The sequence below is a fragment of the Poecilia formosa genome, unplaced genomic scaffold (genome assembly GCF_000485575.1).
Source record: "Poecilia formosa unplaced genomic scaffold, Poecilia_formosa-5.1.2 Scaffold243, whole genome shotgun sequence".
Classification (NCBI taxonomy): domain Eukaryota; kingdom Metazoa; phylum Chordata; class Actinopteri; order Cyprinodontiformes; family Poeciliidae; genus Poecilia; species Poecilia formosa.
In genome coordinates this window covers 198,572-218,587 of record NW_006800182.1, presented here as the reverse complement: position 1 = coordinate 218,587, position 20,016 = coordinate 198,572, and the positions used below count along the sequence as shown (strand labels likewise).

At 35.7% G+C, this 20,016-nt stretch overlaps 1 protein-coding gene across 4 annotated transcripts in view; it reads right to left on the bottom strand.

Annotated features, from left to right (window-relative positions):
* cdh22 (cadherin 22) overlaps positions 1–20,016 on the bottom strand; it is a 178,501-nt gene that overhangs the window by 7,733 nt on the left and 150,752 nt on the right. For all 4 annotated transcript variants that reach the window (XM_016680461.1, XM_016680462.1, XM_016680460.1 and 1 more), the window contains 4 exons: positions 19,251–19,372; positions 4,634–4,751; positions 934–1,083; positions 508–609 (listed from right to left, as the gene is read on the bottom strand). In XM_016680461.1, coding sequence (XP_016535947.1) covers positions 508–609; positions 934–1,083; positions 4,634–4,751; positions 19,251–19,372 — 492 coding nt within the window. The remainder of the gene's footprint in view (positions 1–507; positions 610–933; positions 1,084–4,633; positions 4,752–19,250; positions 19,373–20,016) is intronic.

Genomic DNA, 20,016 nt, shown 5'->3' with positions numbered 1-20,016 from the left:
TCTATTTCTGCCTGTGTTCCATGGATCAAAGTGGCTTCATATCAATCATAAAACCAGGTAGAATTTGCACTCCCCCGTTAAACAAAAGCCTCTTCGTCATCAAAAGCAGATACAAAATGTCCGACATGAACATGATGGTAAGATCAAAAGTGTATTGCATTTGGATGTCATGAATCTCAGTATTTCTGCCAGTGCCTGCGCAAACATACTGGTAAAATATGGATAACTTTTAAAAATAATCAACTCATTAAAATGTACGTGGCCACATGAGTTTTGAGGAAAAAAAAAATGAAACCTCAGATGCAGTATTTACACTTTTCTCCAGAACATCCTAGGGTTCAGTTATAATTTCTGTTGGATCAACTGAAGCTGACTTCTGGTGTTACCCCAAAAAAGGCAAAACTAATCAATTCAAAACAAAATACTTTTATAAGAATCTCTTTATTTATGTTTCTCTCAGACTAATTTAAATTTAGAAATCATCCATGAGGACATTTATCTGCTTACCTATTAGTATGAGCATGCAGACCAGTAGTGCTATAAGCGCCCCAGGGCTAAGAGCTGCACTCATTACATAGGCTGTTGCATTGCAGGTCTGGATAGCTCCCTCTGCATTTAGAAAGAAAGAGAAAAAATAAGCATTTGCTGTAACATTTTTGACACTGGTGTTAAGTCACTTAAATGGAGAAACCACTTCTCAAAAGCAAAAACATTCCTTTCACCATGTTTATATTTACAGACTTGAAACCTGTGTAAGAGGTCGTTTGTCGGCAGATTTTATTGTGATGTGTTTTGCTTTCCACAAATATAGACTCAGAAATGTTTGCTAAGCAAAACAATGACACGTTGACCTTTTCATTGCACCACTGCTGCTGCCAAGGGTGACAGTGATGTTAATGTTAGTAATGGTGCTACCCCCGCAGTGGCTCTCACCTGTGTCGCAGCCACAAACATGGATGGTCAGGGTGCCGGTTGAGCTGAGGGAGGGAGGTCCGCTGTCAACAACAAGAATGGGCAGGAAGTACACATTCTGTTCATGGCGGTTAAAGCTTGACTTCTGGGTACGGATGCCAGCTGTGTTGTCTTGATGTGGGATGCGATTTAGTCAGGGATGTGTCGGGGTCAGACAGATAAGATAAAGCAGAGAATTACACATGAGTCACTGCATGTTAGAAGAACCTATCATGCTCATCCCAGTGAGTCATTTTCTTTTCTGTTGTAGACTTAAAACTTTTGAATATAGAAGATAGCTTAATAGTGTTTAGCAAATAGATACACAGTACTGCCATATACCTGCCTTAATTAAATGGTATGTTCTTTTTGCTTTGCCATTTGGAAGATTGGCTTCCGAAATTGTATCAAATTTTATGTAGGAAAAATGTAAATAAAAGTTTCTTACCTCCTGCACACTTTTATCAACCTAAACAGTGATTTCATAAAAAGTATTTTTTTTTTTTGTTTTTGTTTTTGTAAGACAAAGCTAATACATTTTTTTTTTTTTTTTTAAGCATTTCACGGCTTCATCAAGGCCGCCAAAAACTGAGGAGGGTACCGGATCAAAAATACATTAGGTAAATAAATAGCAGAATAGAAAGTGAAAGTGACCACTACTGTTTGAAATTAAACTTTGCAGGAGTGTATACGAGGACTCTGCATGAACATTAGATAAATGCAACACAATATAAAGAATGAGGCTTTGAAAAAAAGAGTCATGGTGAGTCATGGAAAGATTCGTTTAGAGGATAGAAAGTAATCCGTCTCCCAGAACATTTATCAGTGTTCTTTGTCACCCGAGAACTCCTCTGGCACATGCAGAGCAAATTTTATATTATTGTTTATGTTCAGGGGTTTGTCCTTTTGACTTTTACACAACATTATGTTTTATAGATCTCTACCTTAAAATAAGACAAGTGAACACATTGAAAGTGACCTTTAACAAGTCACTTAAATATAAAGTGACTTTTAAAATATAAAGTTTCTTTATCAGTTGAAATTAATGATAAATTTAAACTGAACAAAAAGAACTAATCCACAGAACTACCAAATCACTTTACCAGAGCTTTATCACAAACTTTTTTAACCTTGCCTCATAAGATTTCATAATATTTTTATCCAAGCATGACACATGATGTTCACACATATCTAGAAAGAAATGGCTGGCAGTGTATCATATAGCAGGAAACTTTATACGGTGAGATTAGGGGTTTCCTCTACGGACCGGCAGCAAGACTTCAAAGAGTTTAGCAACATGGGAAAAATGCCTTGTCATCATTGTCTGTCAAGGCCTGGAGACAGAACGCAATGTGAGGGCATGAAGAGCAAGAGACGAAGTGACAGATTGAAACTGACAGTTTGACAAATGTGTCCATGAAAAAAGACACTAGAGTGGAAAAAAAGAGAGGTAGGCGGATTTAAAGTATGCGTGGTGCTTTGTTTGTCTTAACCACTTTATATGTCAGTACTGCTGGCTAGTTTCATCATATATAGTATGTATATGAATATTTGTTTTTGTATGCAAATGGAATAGTTTATATGTTATGATTACTCTCCAGGCTACCTAGTCATTTACATTACCCTCAAAAACAAGCTAAAACTGGCATTAAACTGACATTAAAAAGTGTATTTTGGTGGTTACTTTATTGTGTTTCATGTACTTGTTTAAAAAAAATGAGAGTTTAGGGAGTCAAAAAGAAAAATACTTTTTTACTTATTCATTGCTCATCCAAATAGTATATGCATAACCAGTAGAATATGTGCACGTATCCTGAATAGAGGCATGAGTTATGCACCTTTCCATTCAAATGCACATGCATGGTTCAGCAGGAGACCCTTCTGCCTTGACACAGTGACATTTCCCTGGCTTGGAATGCTCCCCTGACATTTTCCTGGTGTCAGATCAATCTTGATTTACCCAGATGTCACATTTACTTAGATACACATCCCTAAATGAAGGATCTGCAAGCGTGCATGCAAAAACACTGACAAGTATGAAAAAAGTAATTTTCCTGACAAAGCAAACTTATTGCCAGGGTGCACACTGAATTCTTTATCCCTTTTTCTAGGAACACATCAATACTAACTGTAATACAATGGCCATGGCAACTGAAAAAACATAATCCGCTTAAAAGTTGTTTCTAAAATAAATCTCTTGTATTTAAAAAAATATGTACTCAAGCAGTTGGTGTTCAGGTTTATGCCATAACACCATTTTTTTATTTTGTTGTCCAAGCATACTCAAGTTTAATTTATACAGTAATATCACTTCATAAAAAGTAAAAAACTAAATATATAAAATAAATAGTAATTACCAATGATATTTGTCATCAAAGTAACGTCCATCTCCCAAAGCACTAACTAGTTTCTGTGTTAATCTCAGCTATGAGATTAACACTTCAGTCAGTGCTGCTTAAAGTTAGTGGCAGCACTGACTTTAAGCTACAGCTATAAAGTCAGTGCTGCCACCTTGATCTTGTATTTATGTTCAAGACCTTTGTTTTAAAGTAAGACAGGAAGTAGTTATCTGGATAGAGTCAGCCAAGATTAGTCTGGCAGCAATTTGGGTAGTTGGCAAAGAAAAGAAAGTTATAAATTGATAGACAGTAGGAATGATCTGTAAGCACTGTTGATATACTGCGACTAATGAGATGTTGGCTTCTAATGATGGTGGAATCTGCTAAGTAGTATCCGATTGGCTAGGATGACAATATTGTGATTTCCAAAGAAATAAAGAGGACAACGGGCCACATCTTAAAACATTTCTAGTCATTTTTAACATATCTGTATAAGTTTAATGAGTAAAACTGGGCCATTATGAACAACCATTTTTTATTTCCATCTTCTTGCCATTTGTGCATGTGTTTCAGGAGAAGAGCGGGTTGACCATGTAGTATCTGTTTGGTCATGTGACAACGATAGAAATATGGCTCAGGGTGTTTAACTGAAGCAAAAAAATCAATGGATGTGACGTGGAATGCACAGTGTGGAATGGACTGGAAAATTTATAGTGTAAAACATATGACATTGGAAAAACTTGGTAGATATTGCCATATCAGAAGTATTGATACTGGATGTTGCTATCAGCGCACATTTTCTTATAAGTAAATCCTTAATAATTGCTCGTCTGTAGCTTAGAAAATTAACCTTAGTAACAATAAGCTCACTTTTCAAATCAACCTGGACAAAAAATGTATTCTTAATTCCCCCAACCAACCCAAAAAAGCCTTGCAAATTGCATCAAATTTGTCTCTATTGCAAATCCCACATCCTGCGCTGCTTTTCTTACAAAATTTAATTTATCGTAAAAATAATGAAGAGGTTTAGAAATATGATAAGGATTAGCTTTTGGTGTTTATTTGAATGCCATCGTCAAGATTGTAATCCAATTTTAATGTTTTCCATTACTTTTGGACAGATTTGGAGGTCTTACTTTTTCATGACATCCACCCAGATCCAGAACATTTCTCTCTTTTAGTTTCATTGACAATGTACACATTTTGAGTGGCTCCACTCACACCAAATATGCCCCTAATTTCCTCACAGAATATTTCTTTTTCACTATCAGAGTTTTGACATCTCGTTATGATGACAGCTGTAGTTTTAAAAAAAATAAGTGAGACGATATTGTCCATCTTACCTTTGACATCCCACAGGGTGAAGTGACGACTGCTGGCAGCCTCAGACGGTAGTGTGAAGAAAAAACGATGTCCAGCTTGTGGTTCATCTCTATCCACTACACTGATGGTGTGAATTAACTAAGGGCAGAGAAGCAGCAAGGAAAAAAAAAAAAATAAGAGGACAAGAAAGAAAGGTTAGATTTTCTACTCAGATCTCCTCAATGGGAACAAAGAAATGCATTTAAAATCACTTTGCGTTTCAAATGCCTTTTTCACCAGGGAAGGAACGAGGTGGAGTGAGATGCAACAGACTGAAAAGGCTTGCTGTGAAATAGTAGTTCAAAGGGGCCACAGTCACAAAGAGATTAAAACTTATTTTGCCTGAGAATTGACACAGCATTATGAAAAATGCCCTAGTGTTGGAAAGCATCTTACAATGCAGTTGTGAACAAAAAAGGACACATCCTCTGTGGGGTTGGCACAATTGCTCTAAGAAAAATAGAAGTTATGATCGAGATAAGCAGAACAGAAAAAAAATGCACCAAGGCTATTGGTGGCTGCAATGGAATAATACTGATTCACATAATAACAAAAAAAGATGTAATTTTTAGAGCTTCATGAGGAAACAATGAGATGAGGTAGGATTCAAAGTAAGCTGAATAGACATCAAACATCCCCTGAAGATGTTTACCCCTTAGCTCACAGCATTCAGGGACAATTCGTCTTCCTCTCCAACTATTAGTCTGCAGCCCGAATCAAACCTCAAGCTGATGTATTATATTTTCGCACCACATTGGTCTGCTTTGTTTCCTTTCCCACCACACAATATACGAATCCACAGTTTTAATATTTTTGATTTCTTTTATTTAGTGCATACTTATTGAAATCCAGAGTAATATACAAGATTACTGACATTTAACCAATAAATACCCAAATGATCTATTTTCTAAAGGACATTTCTATGTAAAGTCAGAGAAAAACAAATGTATATTTTTGCTTAGTTTATTAATTGCAGTAGTTAAACATTTCCCTGTGGTTGGATAATACTTACAAATAATACCAATGTTCTTCCATCTCCTCTACTTATTTATTTTTTACACCAGCTTTGTTCTGGTCAGGGTCATTGTGGTGGAGGACTAAGCCTATCAAAGCAATCACATGGACAATGAATAAAAAGCTAGTCCATACAAGAAAACAAAACAAAACAAAACAAAACAAAAAAAAAACAACTTCAAAAAACAACTAAATTTAACCATAAATGCATCCTTCTAAATAGTAGTCATGTTCTTGACAATGCAACAGAGATGTTGAAGCATCTAATTAGCCACTGACCTCATTCCTCTAACAAACCATTAGCCGCTGACACTAATGTTGACATCTGATATGATGCTTCCTCCCCGCTTTAAATTAAAAGACTATTTCACAGTAATTTAAACAGGTCTGGACTATATTTGATTATCTCTACAGCAGTTAAAAAATAAAAGACTCAAAGTCTGAACCGAATAATCTTACAATGAAAATAGATTTTTTATTTTTTTATTTTGAGATTTATGGGACTCTTATTCTATTTGTGAAATCACATTGAAATCCTATCTTGAAGAATAAATGCAAAGTCTACTGCAATAAGAAATCAGTCAGTTAATCAAGTTTATTGCACATTTCAGCTACAGGGCAGTTCAAAGTGCTTTACATTATAAAACACAAAAATACAAAGTCATAAAAAAATGTCATTCAATAATTGAGAAAACCAGTAACAAACATAACATTTTGATGAGTGCCATCATCAAAATCATCAACACACATCAAATATGTTGGTCAGTGTTCCATTTATTAATGTTCAAAAGCATCTCTAAATGGGTGGGTTTTTAGTCTGCATTTAAAGGAACAAAAGTTTATTTCAGATTTCTGGTGCATAGAAGCTGAATGCTGCTGGTCTGCAAGGTTGATACAAAAACACCAGATCTTTAATATATTGTGGTGCTAAGTTGTTCAGTGCCTTATAAACTAACAGTCACTGTCATACACTAAAACAAAAAAAGACTTTTTGAGGTGGGTTTTTTTTGTTTTTTTTCTTACAGCCTCCTGGGCCCCAAGCCCTCAGGCACCAGTCAGGCGCAGCATCAGGTTGAGCAAGAGGGACCAACAAACAATGACCCACCTTCACCCCATTTGCCACAGATGCTGCTTCACCACCCCCGGCATCATCCACATGCCCACTCCACACAGAGACAGCAGCATTCCTGGTGTCAACACCTAAACACTCACCCACCACCCCCAACTTCAAGGTTTACTCTCATTGCGCAACATATTTAATTACTGGAGATTGGATCAAATCAAATTAAAGTCATATATTCTCTATATAAAGCCAGTTTCATTAGTTGTTTAAAATAACTTTTATATCCTATCCTTCCAGGTGTGAAGCTTTGGTTTCTTGGTGATGCTTAGAGCTGCCAGAACCATGTGGGATTTTATCATTTCCATTATGAACTTTTGTGACGTTATCAAACAGTCACAGTGATGGGCAGACTGTTATATGCTCTCATCCAAACTTCATGGCCAGGCAAGCAGTGACAAAGCGCATGCAGATAGGTGTGATGAACCCACATGGACCATGGGGGGATTTTATATTGCTATGTCAATTTAAAGTTTGATTGATTTGAGAAGAGATGTACTTTGTTTTCTTTTGCTTTTATTTTTCTTAAAGCAGAACTGAGAGAAGGGGGGAACAATATGATATGCTCACCTCTTTTCAAATCTCAAACAAATAAGTTATTAAATTAAAAAATATATATATATATAAAATCTAACAGAAAGCCTGGAAACAGATTTCTCTAACTGAGTTTTCCAAATCAGTTATTTGGAAAACTACTACTAAGTTCTGACAACACATTTAAGTTTTTTCTATTGTAAAATGTATGAGCATCATCCTGGTCATCTAACTCATTGAATTTTCTTCAATTGAACTTTAGTGCATTCTCCTTTAATTATAGTTCTGGTGTGTCACAGCAAAAGTAGGTATTTTCAGACCTAAATGCTTCATTCCTTCTCTATATGTGAACTGACTCCTAAACAATCTAATTCTTAACTATGGCAATTCTGAAGCCCGACATGTTCTTTAGTGGTATGTTTACGATCCCATTTATGTTTATGTGAAAGCCGCCTTTGTGGCTTGCACACCACTAAATTATAAGAACGAATGTAGCCTAGGTATTACCGGGTCTGAGCTGATTACAGTCACACTTCCGGGACACAGTTGTACCTTTACAATAAATGGCTTCTGAGCACTAACGCTGCATCACAGACACACAACAGGCTTAGTCATACCCATGGTTCAAGGAGGCTATTTGGGATAATGTGGCTTAGTTTGTAATTACAAATTCTGCGGCATGACTTCATGGTAAATGATACAGCGTCTTAATGGTGCACTGCAAAGAAGCATGTGATGCATCCAAGAAATGCACAGACACCTGCATCCTGAGATACAATTAAAAAAGCTGTGTCCCCTACTGTTAGCTGCTAGAGGAACTCACTATATCTTTTTAATGATGGAGTGGACAACCGTTCTGGATGTATCCAGAATGGACAGGTTGCCAGTCTATCCCTGCTAATCAGAGCATTTCAAATATGGGAGCTATTCCAACTGACCGTAATTTATAGAGTGTGATAGCTTCCATTTGTACTGCAGAGTTTCAGTATAACAGAAAAATAAAAACACATTTAGTATTTTCCACCTGTAAACAGATATTCTGTTTTATGAGCATGAATGAGATATTATCTTGTTTACCACCAGAAAATGCACCACAAAATTCACCACTCTACTAATTCTGTTACTTTAACATCTTCAAAGCACCTCCAACATTGTTAAATACTGCAATGCTCATTTTAAATGTTGCAACGGGTGTCAAAATAGAGAGGTTTTAACTTTATTAGTTTCTACTGCTGTTATGATTTTATAATTACTCTTTTATCAACCGTACTCATAATGCTGACATGAAAAAGGAGGAATAACTTTCTTATTTGTTATTTTAAAGCCACTGGGACATCACACATCAAATTGCTCTTGATTAAAGTTGTTTTTTCTCGTGTTTTTCTGACCTGAGTGCAGGTCAAACACAGGGCGTTGGCAGGAATTATCAGTAAATTGCATATTTGCATAAACCGCATAAGGCTTACTGTTTTTTGTATATTGATGTTGTATTTTACAACATTCATCTTGCTGACAGTAGTCACCAAGGTTTCCTTGTCTTATTTGACATTATCTGTTTTCTTATTTCATTGATTTCACGCATCTTGCAACCATGTTTCTATCCATTTCTGTTATTGGGTTCACAAAATTTATGCACCACAAAATATAGTGTAAAGGGTTTGCAAGACATTTCAAAGAAATATGAGACACACAGCTCAGGTTTAGTGTTGACATCCATCTACATTCACCTTAACCGTCATTACTGAGATAAGACATTCCTTACTTAATCAAATACCACCGTTCACTTACAAATACTTTAAACTTTTGGGCGATAACCTTTCTGTTTCCATTCACCATCACTGCTAATTATGCCATACTTTGTTGGACCAATTACAATATAAATAAATCCAATCATTTATGTAAGATGAGTCTCTGCACAAAATGAGTTGTGCATGTGTGGAATGTTAATTCAGCAGGTGCTGTTTTGTCCGAGATTCCTGCCCTGAGAAAACCTAGGTAATTTTGATTCTTCTCCAGCTGACAGTCCTTGATTGTGTGAACAGCAGAAAACAAAATTGGGAGAGACATGAATGGAAAGGCAAGATCAATAAAAATTGTATGATTTTTATCATTTAGAAGCTCCCCTGGAGAGGGAAGAAAAGATGTACCACAGTCACTACGAATGATTATTGAAAAATTACGTAAAGCAAAAAAAACCCCAGGTACAAATATTCAGAGAAAAATGCCTCGATTAAGATTCTCACATTCATTGATGCCAATAGCGTAAAAGAGAAATAGAATACCTTTTCTCAAGCGGAATTGAATCCCAGTGTCTCACCTGAGAGGTGAAGATAAGCACCACTTTGCTAAGGGGGAAATTAAATTAGGCACCTCTCAGAGGTGACCTCTGCTATACATTAACAGGTTAGGTGCTATAGTAACATTCCTGACAGAATCCTGTTGGCTTTAAAATAAAGTGCAACTCAAAGAATGTCCTTGTTAAGTTATATGAGCAATGTGTGGGCTGAAATTTCAGAGATATACTGACTGTGCCAAAAAACAGTTATGTTCAAAGATATATTAATCCGGAAATGATAAAACATCTAATCATGGTGTGATCACCCACTTCTGAGTGAGATTTCTGCAGAGATTTCTGCTTTCCAACATCTCCCCCAGAAAAGCAAATGCCATTTCTGACACTTTCCGTAGGCCAAGTCTCAACAAAACCACAGGGCAAACTCAGGATTTGCTTAAACAATCCTGCTACCGAGGAGGGTTGGTTCACAGAGTAAGCTGTGAAAATACGTTGACTGAGGATAATGACTGTCTGGCTTTCTGAAACTGAAAACCCAAGATATGCACATAGTTACTCCAAACCTTAATAAGGGTCTTCACTGATCCTGCTTTCTGAACAAGGGCCCTGGAGCAAATGCTATCTGCTTTTTTTTCCCATTATCTCTTTCTTTTAATGTAGTCTATCTACAAATGATATGGTCCAAATGATGGTTATAAAATCAAGAACTTAAAGAAAAAATAAGTTTATCAGAAGTTTGCAATACCACATTTGTCACTTAGCTAAATAACATCAATAGTCTGTAGTTGTACTGCTTTCACAGTTAACAGATTGTAAAAAAAAACAACAACAACAAAAAAAAAAAAACAGATCAACAAAAGAAGGATCAACAAAACAAACCATGGAAATCTTAGGGAAAAAAGAGAAACAGAAAATGACAAAGTAATTATTTAAAAGAACAACAGGTTTGTTTTGTGAAATAAATTAATCGTTAACACATCAGGTGTTTGACTATTCATCCAAGACATGTTTGTGTATGTGCACTCATGCAAAAAAACAAACAAAAATGCCTAAAGTAGAATGTACTACATGTCTACTAACCCACAAAGATGTCTGAAAAATACAGTTGAGTGGGCTGTGAAAAATGCAAAACCAGAATTGATCTTTTTTTCAGAGCGTTCTTTGAAGCCCTGTCATTGGCATGTATTGTCTTTTTTAGTGTAAAAATAAAAGAATAATGAGCAAGGATAAAAAAAAAACTACAAAAAAAACTTGTAAGCAAAAAAGTTAGCAACTAAGAGGAAATCTACGTTTTTTTTTTTTTTTAAGAAAAATATGAACACCGATTGAGTTGTTTTAAGAGAACCATGATCTGCTCTCTGTTACGTGCCCTCAGCGGGGGACTCTCAGGGAGCGTCGCAGGGTGAGTGAAAACTGAGCGCTGAGACAGAGAAAAACGAGCACGAAGGAAAGTGACTGTGTGGGAGTTTATCGAGTGCCAACTGAAGCTCCCTCTAGCAAAAATCACCTAATTAGATTTCTATCTCGCTGTACCCTTTCTTGACCCCCTTAAATCTCTTGCATCTTTAGAAAGCTAGAAGGGGAGACTTTCCCAAAAGTGGAGCCCATTTGCACTGGATGTGTCTAAAAGGTGAAGGTTGTGAGAAGGAGGCATCTTTCTTATTCAGAGTCAAAATTAGCAAACCAGAAAGGTAATGAATACCTGAATAAATAAATAAATAAATAAATAAATAAATAAATAAATAAATAAATGAGCATGAAACAACCTAAAATGTGCTGGGAGGCTCATCACTGAAAGTTGAATTCTTCCATTACTTTGAAGGGTGAAAATTCTTATTATTGTGCCCTTCGGATAATTAAACTGGTTGTTTTTCTAATTTTTCTTGTTTTTTTTTCATGGCTCTGGGGTACACAGGAGATTCACAGCAATAACAATACAAATGTGGTTGTTGCCAAAGTTCAAATGTGTCCCAGTCTTGTTTTACCTGAGGATAAGAGATTAACAGTTTTTTGACATTATTCATACAGACAACATGATTTATAAAAGCATAAAATGAGTTTCAATGTAAGTACTGTATATTTTACTAAGGTCTTTGAATACTAGTTAAAAACATCTCATACAGAAGGTTGTAGGTGGTTTAAAGTAACTTCTTCCAGTCAGTCTGTATGGCTGAGTTATTTTTATTTGAAGAGTATTAAAGTCTCAAACTATTGCATCTCTATCTGTTTCATGGTAAGTTACGATTTGGTTCTGACTTGCATACATCTCGCACACATTGCTTCTTGTATATTGTTTTGTCTCAGGTCACATAGGGGCACCATGACAAGCATCCACTGTGCTGTAGCACCATTGTAGAAAATGATTTAGCAAACACTTTATTCTAAATGTGCAAGTGAAGAGGAGATTAAAATAATTAGTGTACTGAACCAGTTTGTTGTAGGCTTTTAAAATAAAAAGGGTTTTGTTATAGTTGGGGGACTGGTAGTAAAAACAAAGCGATAAAGAGCTTTCAACTCTGTCAAAAAGCGACTTTAAAATGTAAACTTACAGAAACATTAAAAATGCTTTTGAAAATTGGTAATTTTAACAAAATTTCACAAGGAGCAATATATTAGTGGGACAGTAAGGCCCTCCAACCAAAAATTACATAAAGATGATACAAATGATATAAATACCTGCAATAGCAAAAAAGTGTTAATTGCTACAATGGCAATAAAAAAATACATTTGACATGAAAATAAATAATTTGTACATGCCATTTTTTGAAATGAAAATAAGATGTTCTTTAATTTAGCATTTTCTTTTTTTCTTCTCAGACACCTGTTTCATTTCTAGTTAAAAACAGATTTCATCGAATGAAAACAATTTTAAATATAAAACTGCCAGGGGTAAATATAATTTTTGGCGTTTCAGTAAATAAGGGGGAGCTATACATTTGCTGAAAAAAGGCATGTCTGAACTTTTAAGCCATGGGTTTGGCAACATGGCATAAAAGTGTTGCACAACACTGGTGGGCGGAAAGAGCTCGGTTGCTGAAAGGAAGACATCACAATGACTGCCAGCTAATTTTGTTTTTACAGACTGGGAGGATGAAAACATCAACTAAATGGTATCATACAACACCTAAGGCACATGTCCCAAAATGTTATCATTCAACCCATGCTGTCCACCTGTCATCCATTTTCTGAATTGTGGATAACTTAACTCACCTTACAGAAGTTCAACTCAATTCTCTAATCAAAATCATTCTACCTTTTGCAGTTAAGATGCCATCAGAAATTATTTCCACAGTCCCTCAGTTTCTCTACAAAAACAATGTTATAAATATTTCCCTTCACATATTTAGAAAGAAAAATAGGAAAGAGCTACATTTTTACCACCTATTCATAAAAGATACATATCAAAATATATAATGGTGTAGACTCTTGCTGCTTGTTTTATCATCACTCTTGTTGCTTTCAAAGGGAACTGTTAAACATGTTTTCAAAGTAACACTTGCTCCTAGCATCAGACATTACTGTGTCTAATGTATTATGGCAAAGAATCCAAATGACACCTTTTGCATGTATGAGAGCTGCTATATGTCTTTAAAAAGTAGCATTTCTGATGTCCTGGGAATGAGAACATGTTGTGCTTTTAAGGAGCAATGTGGGAGTTCATGCTTTTAGTCTCTTAATAAAAGCAGGGAGGGCAAACCCTTTCCAGGGCAGGGACACACAGGCACTAACCTGGAAGGAAAGCCAAAGCACTAATAAAGCTTTTATTGTAGAATCTCAGATTAAAGCATGCATACATAGATTGACTTAAAATATCAAAAACAGTTTGTAACAGTTACCCAATTAGTTAAATACAACAACAACAAACAATCCAATATGGTAATCACCTAACCATTAATGATCACCTTAGTTATGATGTAAAAATGGATGTGACTAATCAGTGTTTGATGAAGAACTATCCCAAAGTTGTCCTGGAGTGTGTGATACTTGTAGTAGAAAGCCAACCATGTTGGTTCAGCAGCAGGGTCTTTGTGAACTGAGCTTCCTTCCAAAATGAGATTGGTCTAATACACAAAATAGAGGTTATGGTGACCAGACAAATGCTATGTCTTTGCATTTTTTTTTTCTTTAGAACATTTTTGAACACTCTTGGTGTGGCTGGGTAGTGTCCTGCTCTGTTAAGAAGCTTTTACTGTGATATGCTGTTGTAACTTAAGAGTGTCAATAAGTAAACAGAAATGATTTGGTATTAACCAAGTATACATTCTAGAAAGTGCATTTGGCCTGGAGTTCATGCTATGGACTTATTTAAATTAATCTCACTTAATTATTATGGCTTAGAGGTGACAACTTACATTTTTGTGTTGAATTGAAGTAAAAGTTACAAATTTTACCTAAAAGGAAATTTTTACTTTGACTTTACTTGAAACAATTAAGTTCAGTGTTGTGTTTGTATCCTATGTCTGACGTCATGACACCAGGGACACAGACAGACCCTGTACTGACCAGGGTGCTGTAAGGAGACCATAAGGAGCTCTTAGTCCTTGACATGGCTGTCACAGGTTTGATTCCCGTCCTGATGATGTTTGTGGCATGTCTTCCTTCTTTCATTACCCTCTATCTATCTATCTATCTATATATATATATATATATATATATATATATATATATATATATATATATATATGTGTACTACTGATACAAATTAATACTGGTACAGTTTTCATCTAGGCGTGAAATCTGCTATTGTATCTGACCGTCTTAAATATTTTAGAGACAAAAAAACAACAAAAGGACGAGGCATTTGGTGAGTAGGACAAATGACTCATACAGTCTCCTATGAATGTCTAGCAAGTCTGGGAGTGAGACAGTGTTTTTGTTCTCTGATTTGTTGTAACTTTAGTGTATATACCCAATGTGTCTTGTTTGTTTTTCTATTTCTTCTCCATGTATATGAGGTGAGCGAGTGTTACATACATGAGCATCATCAGTGTGCGTGTGCATGTTTCAACCTTAACATTTAACTATGTCTCCCGGGGTTTGGAGGTCGGCGGTGCTGTGGCTAAACTGAGGTGATCTGTCGCAGTGACCCAATCCATCAGTTGAGACAACACGGTGAAGTTGACAGGCCACTGTTACCCAAGGCAATGTTTTGTCCAAACAGCCCTTTTTTGTTCACATTGCACTATATGATATCTGTCCCTTTGTATTTTGTCAAGAAAATACCACAGGATCAGGGAAGGGTTGACCATGGAAATTGTAGTTCACATTTAATAAAGACAAAACTACAGAATTAAGGAGAGATTTTAAGTCAAATCAGAATTTGCCATGAAGGAAACTGTTAATTCTGCTTACTTTGAACATGTTTACAAAGCTATGAGATAAATGAAACACAATTTTAATTCTTTAGATTGTCACACTTTACCTCTAACTTTCTGGTAGAGTTGGACTACATACCAAAAGACTGAACCAGTGAATGAGTGACATTCTTTTGGTACTGCTAAAATTAATGTGAGCCTGACCCTGGCTACAGATGTAAAATAGCTGCTAAAATAAAACAAAGTAATTAGAAGGCAGAAAACAAATTCCAAAGGTTTAGATAGTGCCATAGCAAGCCAGCAAATCCAAATCCACACCCCTATTGTTGCTGACAATTAAATAAATGAAGAGGACGGAATACTTGCATATTGCATCACCGTCTGTTGGGGATGTCTGCTTAATTTCCCATCACAAGTCAGGAAAAAATATTTATACCGATCTATCTTTGTCATGTAAATATATTAGTCAAGGCCTAAAGAAAACACTCTGTATTTCAATGGTCCCAGGTTGAGCAGAGTTCACAATGAAAACATGTTTAACCCATGTCATTTACTTATTATTTTGCTCCTACCTAACCTCTCTCTCCCCCCTAGTGTATTTTCCTTCTAAACACAAAAATGATTGTGTTGCCAGCCCTCAAATAGGATCAAACACAACCGCAGTTGAAAGGTTTAGGTAAATCTGATTTTCTCTGTGGTTCCACTAAAAGCAAGAGCTGAGCCAGAAATCCGACACTTTGTGAACAAAACTGGGAGATAACGCAGCACAAAGCAGGCCACAATGGAACAACCCTTTTTAGCTTAGTAAACCAGGGTTTGATCTGATATATCAAGAGTGTGACAGCAAAGGATGTGTGAGTGCGGTGGGTGTTCTTGCAAGCCTTTATTATACTGTATGTCTCTACAGAGACAGGTATCGAGATGTAACAAGGGATAAAAAATAAAAAAGATGATGTCTGCCCCATTGTTATACTGACATCCAAGTTGAACTGTCTATGAAAAATAATTACTGCTTACCTATAATTAGTAAGAACAAAGTCAGGCAATCAATCATGCACAATGAATCACGGCTCAAACTAGATTTCAGCCAAACCATGAAAAAAAAAACAAAAAAAAAAACAACCAGTGTCCACCCCTCTTATTGAAAGTTTTGCATCTTAAGCTTAAGCTGGTTAATTAATATCAGTCCATTTAAATAATTCCAGGTGGTCTGTGTGCTGAATTAATCATAAACAAACTAACGGTGAATAAAGCAACCATAACTCAGATGCAGCAACTGACTAGCATGCGCATTCTGAGAGTCCAGAGGGAAATGCATTAGGCAAAGGAGGGACACACACCAGCATCTGCTAATTCCAGGTAAAAGTAAATTTGACTTAATTATAGCCATTTCTGAAAGCTGCTGTTTTTTCCAAGCTTCCAAATTGATCAACAACGTACAAGGGAACTAGAACAAAATGAATCTCATTTTACAATAACAAAATCTGTCTGTTGATGTACATACCCCAAGGCTATTCTTTTGGCAGTGTTTTTTTGTTACTGAACAAACAATTGCATCTTTGCTAACTGTAGAAAACAACCCTTTAGTTCAATACAACCTTTGGATTTTGACATCTGAATTACAGGTAAAGTAAAAGTCTAATCAAAATCCTTGCAAGTGGGTACTGTATTTATGGTCTGTAAAATAGCTCTGTGTGTACATATGACAATCTGGTGGTTTGTATAGAAATACTGCAGTCTGGGAATACTGCAAATTATATTGTAATGTATTTCTCTGAAACAGAATGAAGGTACAGGCCATTTGCCATAACAACGACCCAAAAGGCATTTTCTTCTTTTGAGGGGAATTGCGGCAACCCCTTTTTAACCCTTTTTGCTTGAAATAGTTAAGGGGTGTCCTACATGTTTCACAGTTGAAAAATCCACAACCAAATGGTATGTGGGAATCACTTTGTGACCATCCACAACTCAGCTACTCAAAATGTACAAATTAAATTATGATAAGAAAATAAAATGAAAAAAAAAAATGAAATTTATTGATTAAGCATTTTCACTATTTAATTTAAATGAATGAATTAATTTATTTAACAGGGACAAAGCATACAAACGTAGAACACAACAAGTCTGTCACTTGTGCACCAAGCGTACGTAGCTACAGCTAACTCGCAACTCCAGTGGCCGACTGGGCATTTCAATACATGGAAATACATTGATCCCTCACAATAATGTGGTTCACCTTTCGTGGTCTCGCTGCTTTGCAGATTTTTTTTTGTGCAGTTATTCTCACAGTGCATTGTGTTCTGCGTCCAGATTGGCTAAAATATACGTAATATAGATTGGCCATTCAGGAGATGGAAGCTGAAACTTTGAATGCCTGCTGAAAAAAACTGTGGCCGGAGGCTCTGCCGTTAGACACAGCTGTGAGTCTCGCAAAGCAGCTTGGAGGAGAAGCTTTTAGTGACACGACTCCGGATGACATTAATGCCGTGATTGATGCACACGCACATCCGCTGACCTGAAAACAGGTTTTGTTCTTTGGTTTCAATGTAGAGTATTTAATTATGCTGTGTAATAGTTGTAAAAAAATAAAGGTAACTACTTTCCAGATTTCACTTATCGGGGGTTATTTTCGGAATGCAACCCCCGCGAAAAACGAGGGATCACTGTACATGTAACATATGAATAAAAAAAAAAAAAACAATAAAAATACATACATTTGCCTGCCTACATATTCATAAAACAGCACAAAAAGATCAACAAAAGTATTCATATGATTCTTTTAATGCCATAGTTTAATGTTTATATTGTTTGTTCATAATAACAACATGAAATATGTTCCTGGCTTTATCTCTCTAGTGAGAGCAAAAGAAAATGTCATTTTCTTTTTAGCGGGAAGACTAATCATCTCGTTGTGATTAGGAGCTGAAGGTTAATGTGGGCTTTTTGCAGATGGGGAAAGGAGCTGGGAGTGGGAGAGATCAGACCAGGCAGTGCTCAGCTGAGGCTCAGACTGGCAGTATAGCAGAGGCACAAGGGGGCTATAAGTGGTTAAGAGCCTATGGATCAATGAGAGGAGAGGCCTGAGCCTCATTACACATGTAAATGCAGCTTCCAACATGGGGGCCCTACTTTAAAGTCTCGCTGTTTTAATTATTCCTTTACTCTGCCCATGATAATTGGGTCTAACTCTGCCCAAGGCCTGTTGGCGGTGTAAGGTGAATAAAACTCCCTAATTACTTTGTCTATTTTTTAATCGTTATCAACTGAAAGACCTGGACCTCTATATTATTGGAAGGCAACAGCGCCTTTTGTCTTGGCTATCCAGACAGGAATGTCCAATCAATCATCACTGTTTGGTTGGTGCATGGTAAAACGGCCCTTTGGCCTAAACTTATTAATAATGTTGGACTTTTCAGATGTTCCCGCGGTTTTCTATTTGTTTATGTTGTGGAAAATAAACAAATGAATTGAATTTTAATGTTATAGCCTAAGGAACACACTTCTATCAAACAAAAGTTTACACATCACAAAGTAATCCTTTATAGTGGAATAATCTCATATTCATTTACATATTATTTCCAAGAATATTTTCTAAAAAGCAAATCCCTGGAAATTCTTGCAAGGTCATGTAGATTGATTGTTAACTGGTTCATGTTCAGAATATTTTTTCTTGTTCTGTGTAAGAATTTTTACTTCAAATGTTTTTGAAAATGCTTTACAAATGCAAAAATGTCTACATATTTAAAGACAAACATATGTGAATTATTTATTTTTTTACAGAATTTCTAACAAAGAAAAGAAATGCAACACTGACTCCTGTGCCAATTAAACACATGGAAATCCTCATAAGCCTTCAGTTATGTTAAACTTAGGCTTAAAAAGATCAGGATATTACTTGTGCTTATGTGACAAATCCCTTGAAATCTACAGCTTTTTATTTTAAGATAATATGTTATAGTCTAATGAAATCCATCGTAAGTCATTGAAAAAAATTATGTTTTGTTGAAAGGTAAAATTCTTAACATAGATTAAATACTTTCTTTTAGTTAAAACTTATTATAGGAGTATGCAAACACATGCAAAAAACATAATGTATTTTTCTTTCTACATATAATCTATCTATTATATTAAATATGAAAAAAAAAATCATGTCACAAATACCTGGTATTTTAACAAAAGTGGGTAAACTTTTGAGAACAACTGTTCCGTGCCACATGTGAATGTGTCTTTCAGAGTTATGTGCTTTGTTTGAAATTGGGCAATTAATATATATTTAGCAGATATTTTTGTATTAAAATAAAAAAAAAAAGTAAGAAACATACCTGGCCTGGCTTGGCATCTTCACATATAGCAGCTTCATATGGTGTAGCCAGTTCAGGAGGATTGTCATTTACATCCAGGATCCGAATACTAATGGCTGAAAAGGACGCCATTGTGTGGTTATCTGTAGAAAAGCACAGAAAGTATTTAGACGTGGGAATTCTTCACTGCACCAATTCAGAACAAAAGTCAAGTCAAAAAGCTGCAAGACTAGCAGGTCTAATTCTTACCTAAATACAGAATTCATAAACAAAACAAAGCAATACAGTCAAGGTCAGCAGAGAAAATAATGCCAGTGATGAACAGGCCACTTGTAATGAGTCATTCACTTTAAAAGCAATCCCTTCTCCTGAGCAAGTATATGGTGACAGTGGGAAGGAATTGTTTTCAACAGGAAGAAATCTCCAATGGAACAAACTATATATAGTTTGGCACAATGCTAAACTATGTGTGTGTATATATATATATATATATATATATATATATATATATATATACACTCCCAAAACAATTTTCATTTTCTCAATGGACCAAAATGTGAATGAAAAAATGAAAAAGATATATAATTACCACAATTAGGACTCACTTCAAATTAGCAACATTTTTGTTTGAGTCTTAATTCTCATTCTTAATGATATGATAATATTGGATATAGTTTCAGTCATGCTCACAAAACATTGTGTACAATAAGGACAGAAGCCCCAGGGCCACTGAATGTGTCTATGTGTAGTGTGTGTGCATATGTGAAAGTACAAGTTTGTATACAAA